The sequence below is a fragment of the Saccostrea cucullata genome, unplaced genomic scaffold, assembly GCF_032062105.1.
Source record: "Saccostrea cucullata isolate Sc308-1 unplaced genomic scaffold, CSIRO_AGI_Scuc_v1 ctg734, whole genome shotgun sequence".
Classification (NCBI taxonomy): domain Eukaryota; kingdom Metazoa; phylum Mollusca; class Bivalvia; order Ostreida; family Ostreidae; genus Saccostrea; species Saccostrea cuccullata.
The window spans coordinates 255,132-268,561 of NW_026928122.1; the positions used below are offsets into that span (position 1 = coordinate 255,132).

The 13,430-nt window shown below is 32.5% G+C and overlaps 1 protein-coding gene across 1 annotated transcript; it reads right to left on the reverse strand.

Annotated features, from left to right (window-relative positions):
- Positions 1 to 12: 12 nt before the first annotated feature.
- LOC134276498 (visual system homeobox 2-like) lies at positions 13 to 10,202 on the reverse strand. The gene is made up of 5 exons (XM_062758747.1): positions 9,752 to 10,202; positions 3,762 to 3,849; positions 2,198 to 2,321; positions 493 to 673; positions 13 to 382 (listed from the first exon to the last, which is right to left on the reverse strand). The coding sequence occupies exons 1-5, from the start codon at positions 10,200 to 10,202 to the stop codon at positions 117 to 119; spliced, it is 1,110 nt and encodes a 369-aa protein (XP_062614731.1). The 3' UTR covers positions 13 to 116.
- Positions 10,203 to 13,430: the final 3,228 nt, after the last annotated feature.

Sequence of the window (13,430 nt, forward strand, 5' to 3'; positions counted from 1 at the left end):
CATGCGTAGATCAAAATTCAATATCAAAATGGTAACAACTAGCACATACATGTAGAACCACATTTTATTTTTAGAGCTATGTCCTCTTTTTAATTAAAGAGATCCTTTTCACTCTTTCAATTTCTGGACATTTCTGATGTTCCATCTCCGGCATCTGAGAAAAAAGAACTGTCAAAGGAGTTATTGCTGGATTCGTCATAGCTTTTGGGGTCTCTTTCTATACACTCTAACAGTTTTGCACTATGTTGTTGAGCTTTAGCACGTAGAGCCGCGATGCTTTCCGAACGAATTTCCTCTTTCACTCGATTGTTCATGTCACCTCCGTCATTTCCCTCTTCTTCACGCATTTTCTTCGACGCCTCCAGCGACTTCTTGTGCATCCCTGTAAGAAAAGAAACAAATATTTTTTGAAGTTATTAAAGAATATATTTCTTTTTTGAAATATGCACGATGTTTCTACAATAAAAAATATCTTCATCTTCTTATATTTACCTAAAAGCCATGGTGCAGACGACTTATCGATGCCTTTATCGGCACTTTGTACGATGCATTCCGGAAGTGGAAGTGCATGTCGCACCATTGCTCCGTAAAGTCCATACTCCGCCATTATGCTGCTCTTGCCCCAAGTTTTCTCAGTCTTTCTCCATTTTGCTCGACGATTTTGAAACCAAACCTATTTGCAAAGATATGTTGAAGTAAAGTGTCATTATTTATCAAAGTTAAGACTTGCATTGCATTAGTCCATTGTGCTAAATGGTGAAAGATATCCAACATATGTTTGGAATAAAATGACATCAATCTGGATACTTCAATTCAAAATATATTTCTTACACATTTTTTACATTTAGAATTTGAAGTACGTACATATATTTGTCTTGTGACCTTCTGCATATAGTTTGTGCCAATTAATACATGTATATTGTGTATTTGTATGCGCAAGTTTTAGTTAAAAATTGAGAAAAATTTCAACTTGGCTTCGAAAGGTATTATACATGTGATGGGTTCATTGCATACCTGTATGCTCTAATTCATGGAAGGAGAATGGAGGTATTTCTAAAAACATACACATTTCATTAATTTTGGAATTTTTCCATCTTGTCTGTCTGGGAATGAGAGCCATGCAATGTTAAACAAGTCACTTCTTGTGAGCAGTCGATACAAAAATATGAAATAATTTTTTTTTAAAAATATCTGTTGGACTTTACAACTAGATATAAGATAGTGTTTTCAAAACACTATCTTGAAGTCTTTCCTTTTGAAGTGAACGTATTTATCGCACTTCGCTGGTTCGTCGTACACGACATTGGGTGTTCAATCGTACATTGGACCTTTTTTTACAAGGCATGTAAATTTAGTAAGTTTTCTGAGAAAATATAGATAATTAAAATGTTATTAGTTTAACCCTAGATTTTTTGAAACATTTTCTTAACCTTGATGTCTACATTTAGACCCATGTGGAAATTTCTTTTGAAGTTGAATTTTTTAGTTGAATCTGTAAGATGTTTCTGAAATCGCTGATAAAACAGTATCTAGTTCCTGCGTCAACAAAAACATATGTATGCTTTCTTAATTAATTTGAATATCAATTTGTAGAAGCATGTTCCGTTTTCCGTTATCAACATCTTGGATAAACTTTAGACAGAACTTTTCAGTACATCGCTTGCCAAATCTCGGGGAAATCTCGCCATGATACAGCAACTTATGGAAGACTTCGAGAGCTAAAAAATATTTACAACTGAGATATAAATCTTGCGCGAATCTGTCCAGCCCCGCGTATGTTGAGATATTGGAGCCAATTAGAAATCATGAACCGTCTCCTGCGGGACTAGCAAATTCCTAGAGCTGATAATTGGTTTTCTGTTGCAATATATCAGAGTTGCTTAACGCTTGCTTAGTTTAAGACGTTTTACTAGTTTTATATAAATAAAATTTTGTCCTGGTTTAAAGTTACGTAAAAATATTTAGTTCGAGTTGATTAAGTTCAGTCTTATTTAAACAACATATATAGGTGCCTTTAGAAGAAGAGGTTCTATTCTTCTTATTACTTACAGCTAGCTTATAGGCTAAACCTGTATTCCATCAAATAATAGAATAAAATTTTATACAACTATTTGAATTTTGACCATAAACAGCAAGAAGTACGGTTGTCTTAAAGACAAAGTATATAATTGTGCAAGAATACATGTATATATTGTACCTGAATTCTGTCTTCCGGAAGGTCAATCTTTAACGCCAAGACTTCTCGGGCATACAGATCAGGATAATGTGCCTCTTTAAACGTTTTCTCGAGTTCGTCCACTTGGTAGCTTGTAAATATGGTCCTGAAAGTAGAATATTTGCCAAATACAGTCAATGTTTATTGTTTAATAAATAAAGCAATGTTTTTTGTGCAATGATGTCTAAAAAAAAATATAAGAATTTAACGCACAGAAGATGAGGAAATGGTTTTGGCTTGAAATGAGGTCATTAAGCAGATGTGGATGCATTTAGTTACCCTTTTTTATAAAGAGAAAGTAATTAGTGTGCTTTGCAAAAAGACAAAAATAAAACGGAGACTTTTTAAAGTTGTTCTAATAGGATTGAAGTTTCCATCAATTTATTTTATTTAATTGGACGAGAACATGCATCCTTATGTCTAATAACGATCCAATTTGTAAACACCGACTCCTTACTGCGTAGAGTACAAGATGTGAGTGATTGGGCCAAATAATTGGAAATTAAAAAGACTAATAGTAGCTTGCTTTTTCTTATTGGGGATGTTTATCTCTTAATAGGACAAGAAATCGATAGCAGACGACAGCTCTTCCTTTATCGTGGTACTTCGGGTAACGAGATGGAGTAATTGTTAATCGGAGTGATGAATCTTGCCACGCGCAATGACGTTGTTTCGAGTTGACATAACAAATAGTTCTTGCTCTTCGTGTGACGTTTTTAACTAATCGAACGTTCCCCTACCTATCTAGGGGATTCTCGTTAACGAACTAATTGACAGGAACTTGTTTTCGCTTTGTTTCTTTGACACTTATTAGTAAGTAGATTAATGTTATCAAATAAAGGAAATCTAAAATCAGTCACGTGATCGATACATCAGTCACGTGGTAAATGAACATACATGTACTTTATCAAAGTTGAACTTCAGTTTAAAAGATAATTTAAAAATTTGGATACATTATTTTCAATTAATATGAGGTGGCTCTTTTATAGGGAGAAACTATCCAATGTACAAGGATTTATAATTGGCGTTTCCATATGAGTGAAAAAATCTCTCGAGATTGACGTTAAACAACAAACAAAGAAAAACAAGGATTCAATTTATTTCTTAATTAATAATTCCTACATGTATATACAGTTGTAAAATAAGAAAAGGAAATGGTTCAATATTTTTTAAACTTCTTAATTATGAAAAAGTTGTAAGAGGCTTGCTGATAGAAATGTCAAACTTAATACAAAACCTTAAAAATTCTTATTACAGATGGATATCGAATTATGTGCGGTTTAACAATGTGTTATAATTAATGTTTTTTTTTTTTTTTTTTTAGTTTTTTTTTTTAAGAAAAAAGCCTCTTAAAATTGAAAATACATGTACATATGCATTATAAAATTTGTATTAGTTGAGCCAGCAGTTAAATGACTGGGTACACATAATTTTGCATGCAAGTAAACGTTTTTATGATTCATATTTGAAAAGTAAAAATATACTCAATTTTATAGAGCATTGTGATTTTGTTTCAATCATCGAGGAAGGAGGGGGAAATGCGTACCTGTGTCGTCGGCGTTTCTTCTGTTTCTTACAGATGTTCATGTTGTCTGGCGTTTTCTCTTGGTGGGCACACTCTGGGCGGATTGGAGCTAAAATATAGATTTAAAGTTGTATTTTCCTGTTGTAATTTTTTGGGTCATCAGTATATAAAAATTGAAATGATAATTTTTACTTTTAGAAACAAAGTGTATTTGGAAAACGTGAACATACAAATTAATGGGTTCCTTTACACATTGACACATTGTACTCAATAATACTTTGAAAAAAAAATAACGAAAAACTAAAAATGCATGGGATCTAAACGCAATCTGCTCATTTTTTAAAAAGATTTAATGTTGGGATTTTTTAGTGTAGTTCATGATTGTTTTTTTTTTTTTGGAGGAATATGGGGCTGTCTCCCCGTCCCTCCCTCCCCATTTGCTTTACATTACGGTCCGGCAACATAAACATTGATTTCGAATTGATGCTTTGATAAATTAAGATCAATATGCATCTGCAAGAGTTAAAAATAAGCAATAATTGTAAAACCGTTTCTACCTCTATTTAATGGAAGAACTTCCATTTATGTGGATCTCATTAAGCTTTGTATTTGCGGGGATTTTTATAGTTCATTTTGAGTGCATCGCGTAGACTTCTTTTTATGTTTTCTACCGAAAATGTTATGTTTGATTATATTTTTAGACCTATCGAGCTCGTTCTTGATGATGTCTCAAGATAAAAGTTAGTTGTCATTTTAGGATCAAACTTGGAAATTATAATCACGAATTGGATAAAAATACCAGAAACCTAAAAAAAATGAATTGAATTCCTTTTCAGGCAGAACAGTATCTGGCTTAAAATTATATATATAAATTTGAATTAAAGAATTGTTATTATTGATAAAACAAATTTAATTTAAACATGTATGCTTGTACTGTATATATACTTAAAGTTTGATAAATAAGGCAGAAAATCCACATCAATAAATGTATTGTTATAATTTCAAAACATATATGCATGTAGTGATGAGGGTAACTGTTGCAAACCAAAATTTTCACCCATTAAAGTCCAACATTTCATCGAAAACCATTGTCAACAGAAGCGCAGTAAAACAATGTTGACATATAGATTTCTAGGGGGAAAAATTTTTAAAGGTATAACAGCATGGAATGATATATAATTTATGTGTAGTATACTGAACTAATACTGAATGTTGTATACAAAAACATGTAACACTGAGGTGCGCGCATAAATTCTGCGCAGTCAATATATATTTTTGGGGGAATATCACCCGTCGTCAAGCACTGATAAATGTTGCTATGCTGTAGGGAGGGTTTAATAACTATTCAATAAAATAAAATTATATTTATACTGATGGAAGTTGGATTGAATACCAATATGACCTTACTACTCTTTTTCAACTTAATGTGCTTGCTCTTTTAGGATGGGTAAAAAAAACTAAATTAAAATGAATGTTTGTGGGTTAAAGCATAAATACAATTTAAGAACATTCAAATATTAAGCATTTGTAACCAGGAAGCACGATAAAAAAGGACTCCGGGAAAACTAAGAAACCTTTCGCTCCTCCGTGTCAACTTTCTCTTTGCCACAAGTCATTAATAGAAATGTCATTTTTCACCCTTTCACGTGAGAAGTTTTATCAAATTCGCCACTTGTGGACTACACTGTATGCCCATTACGGTGTCACCGCGCCCGTCTGTTCCCCTTTCTTACGTGTCTGTCGGCGCAGTAAGTGGCGCAGAACACGAAACCTGGCGCCCACTGGTCAAACGCAAGACTCGCGGTCCTTCTAGCCCAAGCCAAGATTCCCCCAAACTTAACTGTAAAACTGAATTCTACCTGTTTGTTTTCTTAATTGTCATTCTCCAAAAGACACTCCATTTCTAACTTTAACGGGTATTTGAGTCATTAAGTATATTGAACTAGAGCAAAGACAAGCCGTTATAAGTGGATAAGGAAAAGCACTAAGTGGGTCTACGGTTGACAGAATGTTGCTTTGCAAATAGTCAATACGGGAACTCGTAGTTAGCAACGTTGCAATGTTAATGCTTTGACAAAATCAAAATAATTCGATTTGAAGAGCTATTTATGTTTTAAGATGTTTGATGACAAATAACAATGATCAAGTGTGTATTATTTGTTGAGATACTCCGATACGCCATTACAAGGGAGCGGTTACTCTAATTTTTTGTGGAAAGTTTAAAAGTTAAGAAAGAAATGCTTGCAAAGAAAAAAATGGTTCATAATCTGCTTTTGCAGAGAGATAGTGTTTTTTCCCTTTTTTATCGAAATATGGATGCAAGCTCTTCTTCTTTAGAGGTATCATCTTTCATTCATGAGGACTTGGAAGTCAGTATCATGCAGTTAATCAATTATCAAGTAATTCATTTAATCAATTTATTAACAAATAATCGTAGTTTAAAAAATTAAAATCCTTAAAAATTGATATTTTTTTAATTAATCAATTTGGTTCATTAGTAAACATTTTGAACTTCGACATAATTTTACAATGAATCAAATAAATTTCCTTAAGTTAACTTTAGATACTCTCAAGCACTGGCATATTAACACTGTCTCCATTTTCTTTTTAATCCAGTTATATCTTCTTTTATTTTGGCGTTATGTGTTATGTGTTTTAGCATGCCGGTAAAAAATAAAGTTTGGCTGGATTCAGTATTTGTCGCAGAGCATTGGTGGCTCTCTCGATCACACTTACTCGGGTCATTAATTGGTTTGCTAATTATGTATGACGAGTTGACCAAAGCAACAGTTGTCGAACCTGGGAGGTGGAAACACTCTCGCCTCCACTGATGCCCCCGCTGGGAAGATCAAAATCGCTAACAAAACACTTTATATGGTCAATTGAGCCTATTTAGTCCTGAAAAGCAGCAATTTAACAATAGATGGCTAATGTCAATATCTGACGGGGGTTGACTGGTTATTAGGTTGTCCCCAAGTCGGATCGCCTTAAAGCAGTTCACTGTCAGTTTTGAACATCAAGAAAAGTTTGGTTCCAAATTGTATTTTGTATAAAATGTGTGACTACATATCATTGATAAAATATTATCTAACCTCTTCAAAACTTCCATAAATATATAAGTGTTTATAAGAAACAATGATTGATAAACTCTCTAGAAACAAAGAAACAATATGAAATTCTCTCATCATATCTATCAAGTTGAAACTATGTACGCTATTTTACACCAGGAAATTAGCTTGAGAAGTTTGTAAAGCAAGGATTTGAGCAGGAGTGCTTTAAGATAAATACCAGAGAATGTTACAATCCAAAAATCACCCGTCAAACGTAATCTGATTTGTGGGATAAAGCAAATAATATGGACAAAGCTGGGAGAAAATTAGCCCAATGTTGACATGTATTTTTGGGGCGACTGATCCACCCTATCGCTATTCCGAACGGATGGGGGGACTCGTCATGTATGCTGAGTCAAGTGACGAGGGGTGAAGTATGCTCTTTAATCCCTCCCAAACCTTATGCCACGAGACACTCGGTGTATACCAAGATGATTCATGCCCTATAGGATGAGACATGCAATCGACGAAGTATTTCAAAAATTGACCAGACTCGTTTTCTAAGATATTTGACAGGTTTCAGGGTAATAGGAATCATTGAAAGCAAAATTGTGCACGCCCACCTAGCGTTCTAAAGTAGATTTTTACTCTACATTTTTTAAAAAATAATTTTAAAAGTTTTTATTGATATTGTTATAATATTTCAAATTGTATCTCCAGTTATGAGCTTGAAGATGGAAATATAACTGAATTAAAAATATACATGATACATTATAGAAACAAAAAGCATATGCTTTCTTGTGAAAACTAAATGTCCCTTTTTTAATCCACATGCATTACATGTAGTTATTAACTTTTTATTCAGTTTGCCTTGAATCCTTGTCCACATTCAAGAATTAACTTAAATTAATTTTGATTTAAACTTATAATGTACATGTCACAGTTACTTCAATTAATGTATATCAAGACAAGTAATTAAAAATACAATCTCAAAATTCCACAGGATATACTTTGAAATTGTTAATGCCAAAAATTCCAATAAGATAGATACATAAATTACAGTTCGAAAACTGTCTTGGGGTGTGATATTTTTTATTCATTTTTCATGTACAGATCACCAAACAAATAAATAAAATTAAAAGCTGTTACAAACAAAATTGGAAGTTTTCTCTTTATTTTTTTCTTTCTTAAAAAGGAAAGTTTTCCCGCAAAAATAAATAAATACATGAATTAACGTAATCTGTTTTACAATTCATGTAAAATCGATAGTCTATACGTTTCATACATGTGCAATATTTTAGGAAATTAATTCCGATCTTTGATTAGATGGTACACGTTTTTTTTTTAAATCCAATTTTATATCAATTCAAAAGAAAAACGCATTAAAATAGGAAATTCTTAAATATTAAATAAATAACATAGTGTTTTCTTATCAATTTAACAGAATATTGCCTTTATCTTTGGAATTTTAAAGTAAGAATTATACAACTCAAAATATTCATAAATTGTCTCTACTGATGTTCGATGTTATTTTTCCTTTATTTCATCATTTTTGATGGATTTACGATTTTATTAAGGTTTAAAAGTTTTAAAGTTTTTTCCCAATAATTTTCTAAATTTATTTTCATTCATTATGTTAAAAAAGAAACTATTTTCAAGCTTTTACTGGTTTTCTTTACATAAAATCATTTTTGTGACATTTCAAATTCTTTCAATTTTAGACTTGTTTAAAATAAATTGCATGTATTTCAATGCTATATTAAAAACACGTTTATTAATATCGGAAGTTTCCCCAGTGAAATATGTACAGAAAAATTAAAAGTTGAAAACCAAGATATATTTAGGACTCCTGACTAGGATTTTGTACATGTATCGAACGCTATTTTTTTTAGTCTTCAATTTCTATATCTATTAAATTAATATTCTTTTCTGATAAATAGTCAATTACAAATAAGATGTTTTCAATTTATATTTATTTTGAAAAATATATGACAGAAATTAAAGTCAAATAAATGGAAAGAAAATAAGAAAAGGAAAGAAAAGTTTTCATTTAATTTCTTATCGACTTTTGATAATATAAATTATCTTTACAAGCGTGGGATTGGAACCCGGAATTTTTACTCCATGTGTAATACTGGTACATGTGTTTTTGGGAAAGAAAAAACAAACCAAGCTGGGGGAAACTTTTCCCTTAATTTTACTCCTGGGAATTATTTCATTTCAGGTGTCTGTTTAATTCTACATTTACAATATAAACAACTGTGGAGAACTTTGTGACCTTGAATATCTAAGAATTTATTTACTCTGTGGCACACGAAATCTGTGTACTTGTAGCCATATTATCACTGCTAATGAAGGAAATATGCAAAACAGCGGGGGTTCCCAAAAATACAGCAACTTAGAAATTTATTAGATTATTTTTGACATCCTAATATTTGTTTCTTTGGGTGCTATACCGAATATTGTCGTCTGAATCAACAGTTGTGCATAGACTAGTACCCAGACGCGACCGCGAGATTTTTTCCGGAGATAATGTCATCTTAAATTTCCCCACAACATCTTACTTACTTGTATTTCTGATTTTCTGCGAATTTATTTATTACCCATTTGCAAGATGACATAGTTGCAACATTTCATTGACATGCAATTGATGTCATTGTTTAAGTATCAATAGTTTTGGCAAATGTTACCTGATTGTTCTTACCATAACTATAAGGACTTTTGTCAGGATTCTGCATGCAATAGTTTCTATTTTGTTGATTTATATATATAAAATTACTTTAAAGGAGAAAAAAATGAAATATATTTTGATATCTAAATCCATGTCAATGAGAAAATAATTAAATATTGGAGAAAATATTGATATGATACATGTATATATATTTTTGAAACGCATGCATTGAGCATATGCATACAATTTAATTGACATTGTCATTATACATGTATTCTTGTATGACTTACTTTCCTCAATTGGAGCCTTGAGCCCGTAGCTGACGCTCTCTTGACATCTGGTGACATTACTGGGTGCTGGAGGAACACAGTTTGGAGTTGCTTGATTGATGGAGTCGAATCTCCAGGGACAAAAAGTACTGTTCTGGGACTGCGGAGCCTCCCGGAAGTAGTTTGGATGTTGTGGTTCCGCGGCATACGCCGGGTTCATTCCAACGCCATTTACTCCGGATGCATACATGGAGTTTGCCGGACAAATCCCCAAATTCTCCAAAATGTCCGGACTCGGATTTTGTCGACAAGGGGGCGAGTTAAGTCCAAGAATTTCATGTATTGCAAATGACGACCTTTGTGCGGAGTTCGGAAGAACGTTCATTTGCGAGTAGTTTCCAGTATTCATGTTTCCGTAATGGTGTTGGAATCCCATCATTGCTTGCGAATTATTGCCCAGAAGGGGATTCATTGTCAATGCTTAAAGTGGTATCCTCCAAAATGTCTTCAAAAGAAAGTCTCTGAATGCAGACAGTGCAAATAATTTGTTAAACAGGGTGTACACAAAACGATGTTCATCTGTGCTTTCAAACGACCAATTTTACACTCAAAGAGTGCTCCAAACTTGCACCAACTAATTGGAGATTCCCGCTACGATTTATCGCAAATTCTTATTTAAAATTTGAAGAATACACTACCAATTCAACAAAATCTCGGTAATTTAATAATCAATCAGAAATTCGTCAACTTTTTTTATACAAATGTTATCAGTTTAAAGATGTTTGCAAATGCGCGAGATTTCACGGGATTTTGATTGACTGCTAAAGACGTGTAATTGGCGATTGTTTTCCGGTCTGTACCTCCCACCTGTTTGAATTTGAAATCCCTAACCAAATAGAGACGGCCAAGTGTTTGTCAATCATATAAATTTTTGACGGCTTTCTAACGATTTACCGGGTCAAATGAAAGAAATAAACACGTATTCTCACTTCTAAGAACATCCCGCTGAGCCGATTTTACAGTTTGGTTTATAAAGTATTCAGTTTGGAGCTCTTGGCATAGGTATACCCGGTAACTCTGTGTAATATGAAAAAGAAATTTATGAAAAATGTTTTTAAATATTTTTCTTTTAAATTTTAGTTTCGAAAATATAGCATGAAAAGAAATTCTTAGTACCAGTTATGATGCAATGTAATTGGCACTTGCTGCGGACCTGTAGATAGTGTTTTGACGAGAGGGGCTGAAATTTGGTAATTGTCCCTGCTGTCCGATTTCCCGGTGCGGGAAGAGGTCCAATTATCAGCTGTCTACAATAGAGGGACAAGACTTCCCGCGTGGCCATGCGGAAACGGGTATCGACTAACGTCTTGACAACTGAAGAAATGTCTACGGCGTGTTGCCCGCCATCAACATTGCCGTCAATGTCCATGCGTGTCAGGTGATAAGTTCGCCGCTCTTTTTCTCTGAATATGACACGTAAAATATTTAAACCAACAAATTATGTGGTCAATTTTCCATCTTCTGACACTTAACAATATTTCTATCAAAGGTATAGGAATGTTCGAACGTATTTCTTTGTCCGCTAAACGTACTTGTCAGGTTAATATATATTTTTTTTTGACAGTCATATGCATCATCTATGAATTATTTATTTTGACAGTCATCATCTTTAAATTATTTACTTTATTAAGTTACGCTCAGTCCTTAATTTACATATTGAATTCTTTTTTTACCAAAATAAAAAAAAATGTCTCCAAATCCCTGGGTCAATAAATTATTTTAAATTATATCATAACTAAATAAATATTTATCATTTATGAAAATTAGTAGATAATTACATTTACAGGACAAATAACAAACTTTCTCAGTAATCATCTATATTTTCTCGTAGATTAATATTCATGCAAATGCATGTAGGTAGCCTGAATGATATTTTTAGGAGAAATTTGTAAAATTTTGTCACAATGTCAAAGAGATGTGAAATAAATTATTTCAAATTATATAGAAACCGATATAAAGTCGCATATCTTATAGAAGAAATATTTATCATATTTTTGGATTGATTATTCATGTCATTTCAAAATCAGTCAAAAATATGTATTAATGTGTTATGTACCCTTAACTGCTTACATGTAAAGCTTTAGCAAAGCATGGGCACGAGAAAAAGGGGAAGAAAATGTTAGTATGTTTCTCCAAACAATTAGGTACGATTTATTATACGATATTTTCCGGTTGATCCATGCTGTGATCCGATTGGTCGGTTTCCTTTCATCTAGATAATACAAGCTAATGAGCAAACCGCTAGTTCTTACAAGTTTAACATAGAAAGTTGGATCATCAGAAAATCAAACAAATCAAGACTATCTGATCTGTTATTAACAGTAAGAACAACTTTTGCTCGTCTTTGTAAATATATGGATAGCAAGTTTTGTTGTAAATATCTCAATTTTGTTTTTGGAAAACTGTATTTAGGATAATCTTTTGCTGATTCCTTATATTTTAAAATTGCAGATATAGGCTTTTAGGATTTAAATCACATGATTTCCATGCCACGGGAATTTCAAGTCCTTGACACAATTAATAGAAGATGCCAACAATAGTCCTTCAAACACAAAGGCAGCCGCCCGAGATTTACATGCAAGAGGGGCTACCCATATACTACTGTATATCGTGAATGTTATAGTAGTAATTATGATAATTTACAATAATTTTTTTTCTTTCCAAAATATTTACAAGTTAAATACTGTATATAATAGAAAGTGGATAAAGCTGAATCAACAATGTTTAATAAATCTACATGCTATTTTTCAAGGAATTTCAAAATAAAAAAGTTTGCATACATTATAGATCATTTCTTAAGTTTGAACTGAAAATGCAAATTAAGCATCCTTACACTGAAACATGTACACGGTACAAATGTAAGAGGAGTATTTTACTTGAATTACTATATCTTTAAAATTATATTTGATCCCGATTATCTAAAGATGGATTAGCGCGTAAGATAAACAGTGATCATGGTGATTCATTTTGTTTGGATATCCAATCGCAAACCCTCGCCACAAGAGTCTTAAAATGCAAAGTAAACAACAACACATGTAGAGTCTGGGGATTTTGTACCGTGCAAAAGACGGCGTGCTGGGTTTTGATGTCTCTTTCTGGGTAAAATGTCGAGGGGATGTTGGATTCAGAACTTATAATGCACTTGGCTAAAATATCCGTAGTTAAATTTTCAATAATTAACCAAGGAAAGTACATGTATGTTAAATGGGTGCAATTGCGTTACATACTATTTTAAAAATCATTATTCTATCCTAAATCAAACAAATAAATTTAGCAAAAAGTCAACCAGAGAGAGAGAGAGAGAGAGAGCAATATACCATCCACATCTTTACAAGTAATTTAGATTGCACTTTACTTAATCAGTGCAGTTTTAACAATAGAAATTGTCTCGTGCAAAGTGGCAAAAATTCTATGACATTCAAGCCCGTTTTACTTTCTTCTAAGACGAAATTCTTAAGCTGATCGTAAAATTTTTCAAAATTTATTATCCTAATCAGAATTATTTGCATAAAAGTATCTGTGATATTCTTTTTAAAAGTATTAGAAGTTTGAAAATAATGTTCAGTAGAAAGTATTAAGTGGAATAACAGTACTGTATATGTTGGTCTTAGTTGTTTGTTCTTTTGTAAAACGGGCCCCG

What these genes read in the sequence shown, in the direction of transcription:
- LOC134276498 (XM_062758747.1), bottom strand. Translation starts at nt 10,202, where the DNA reads ATGAATCCCCTTCTGGGCAATAATTCGCAAGCAATGATGGGATTCCAA. An exon ending in AAGAAACGCCGACGACACAG is followed by an intron (nt 2,322 to 3,761) that starts GTACGCATTTCC and finishes TTCTACTTTCAG; the next exon opens with GACCATATTTACAAGCTACC. An exon ending in GTCTGCACCATGGCTTTTAG is followed by an intron (nt 383 to 492) that starts GTAAATATAAGA and finishes CTTTTCTTACAG; the next exon opens with GGATGCACAAGAAGTCGCTG.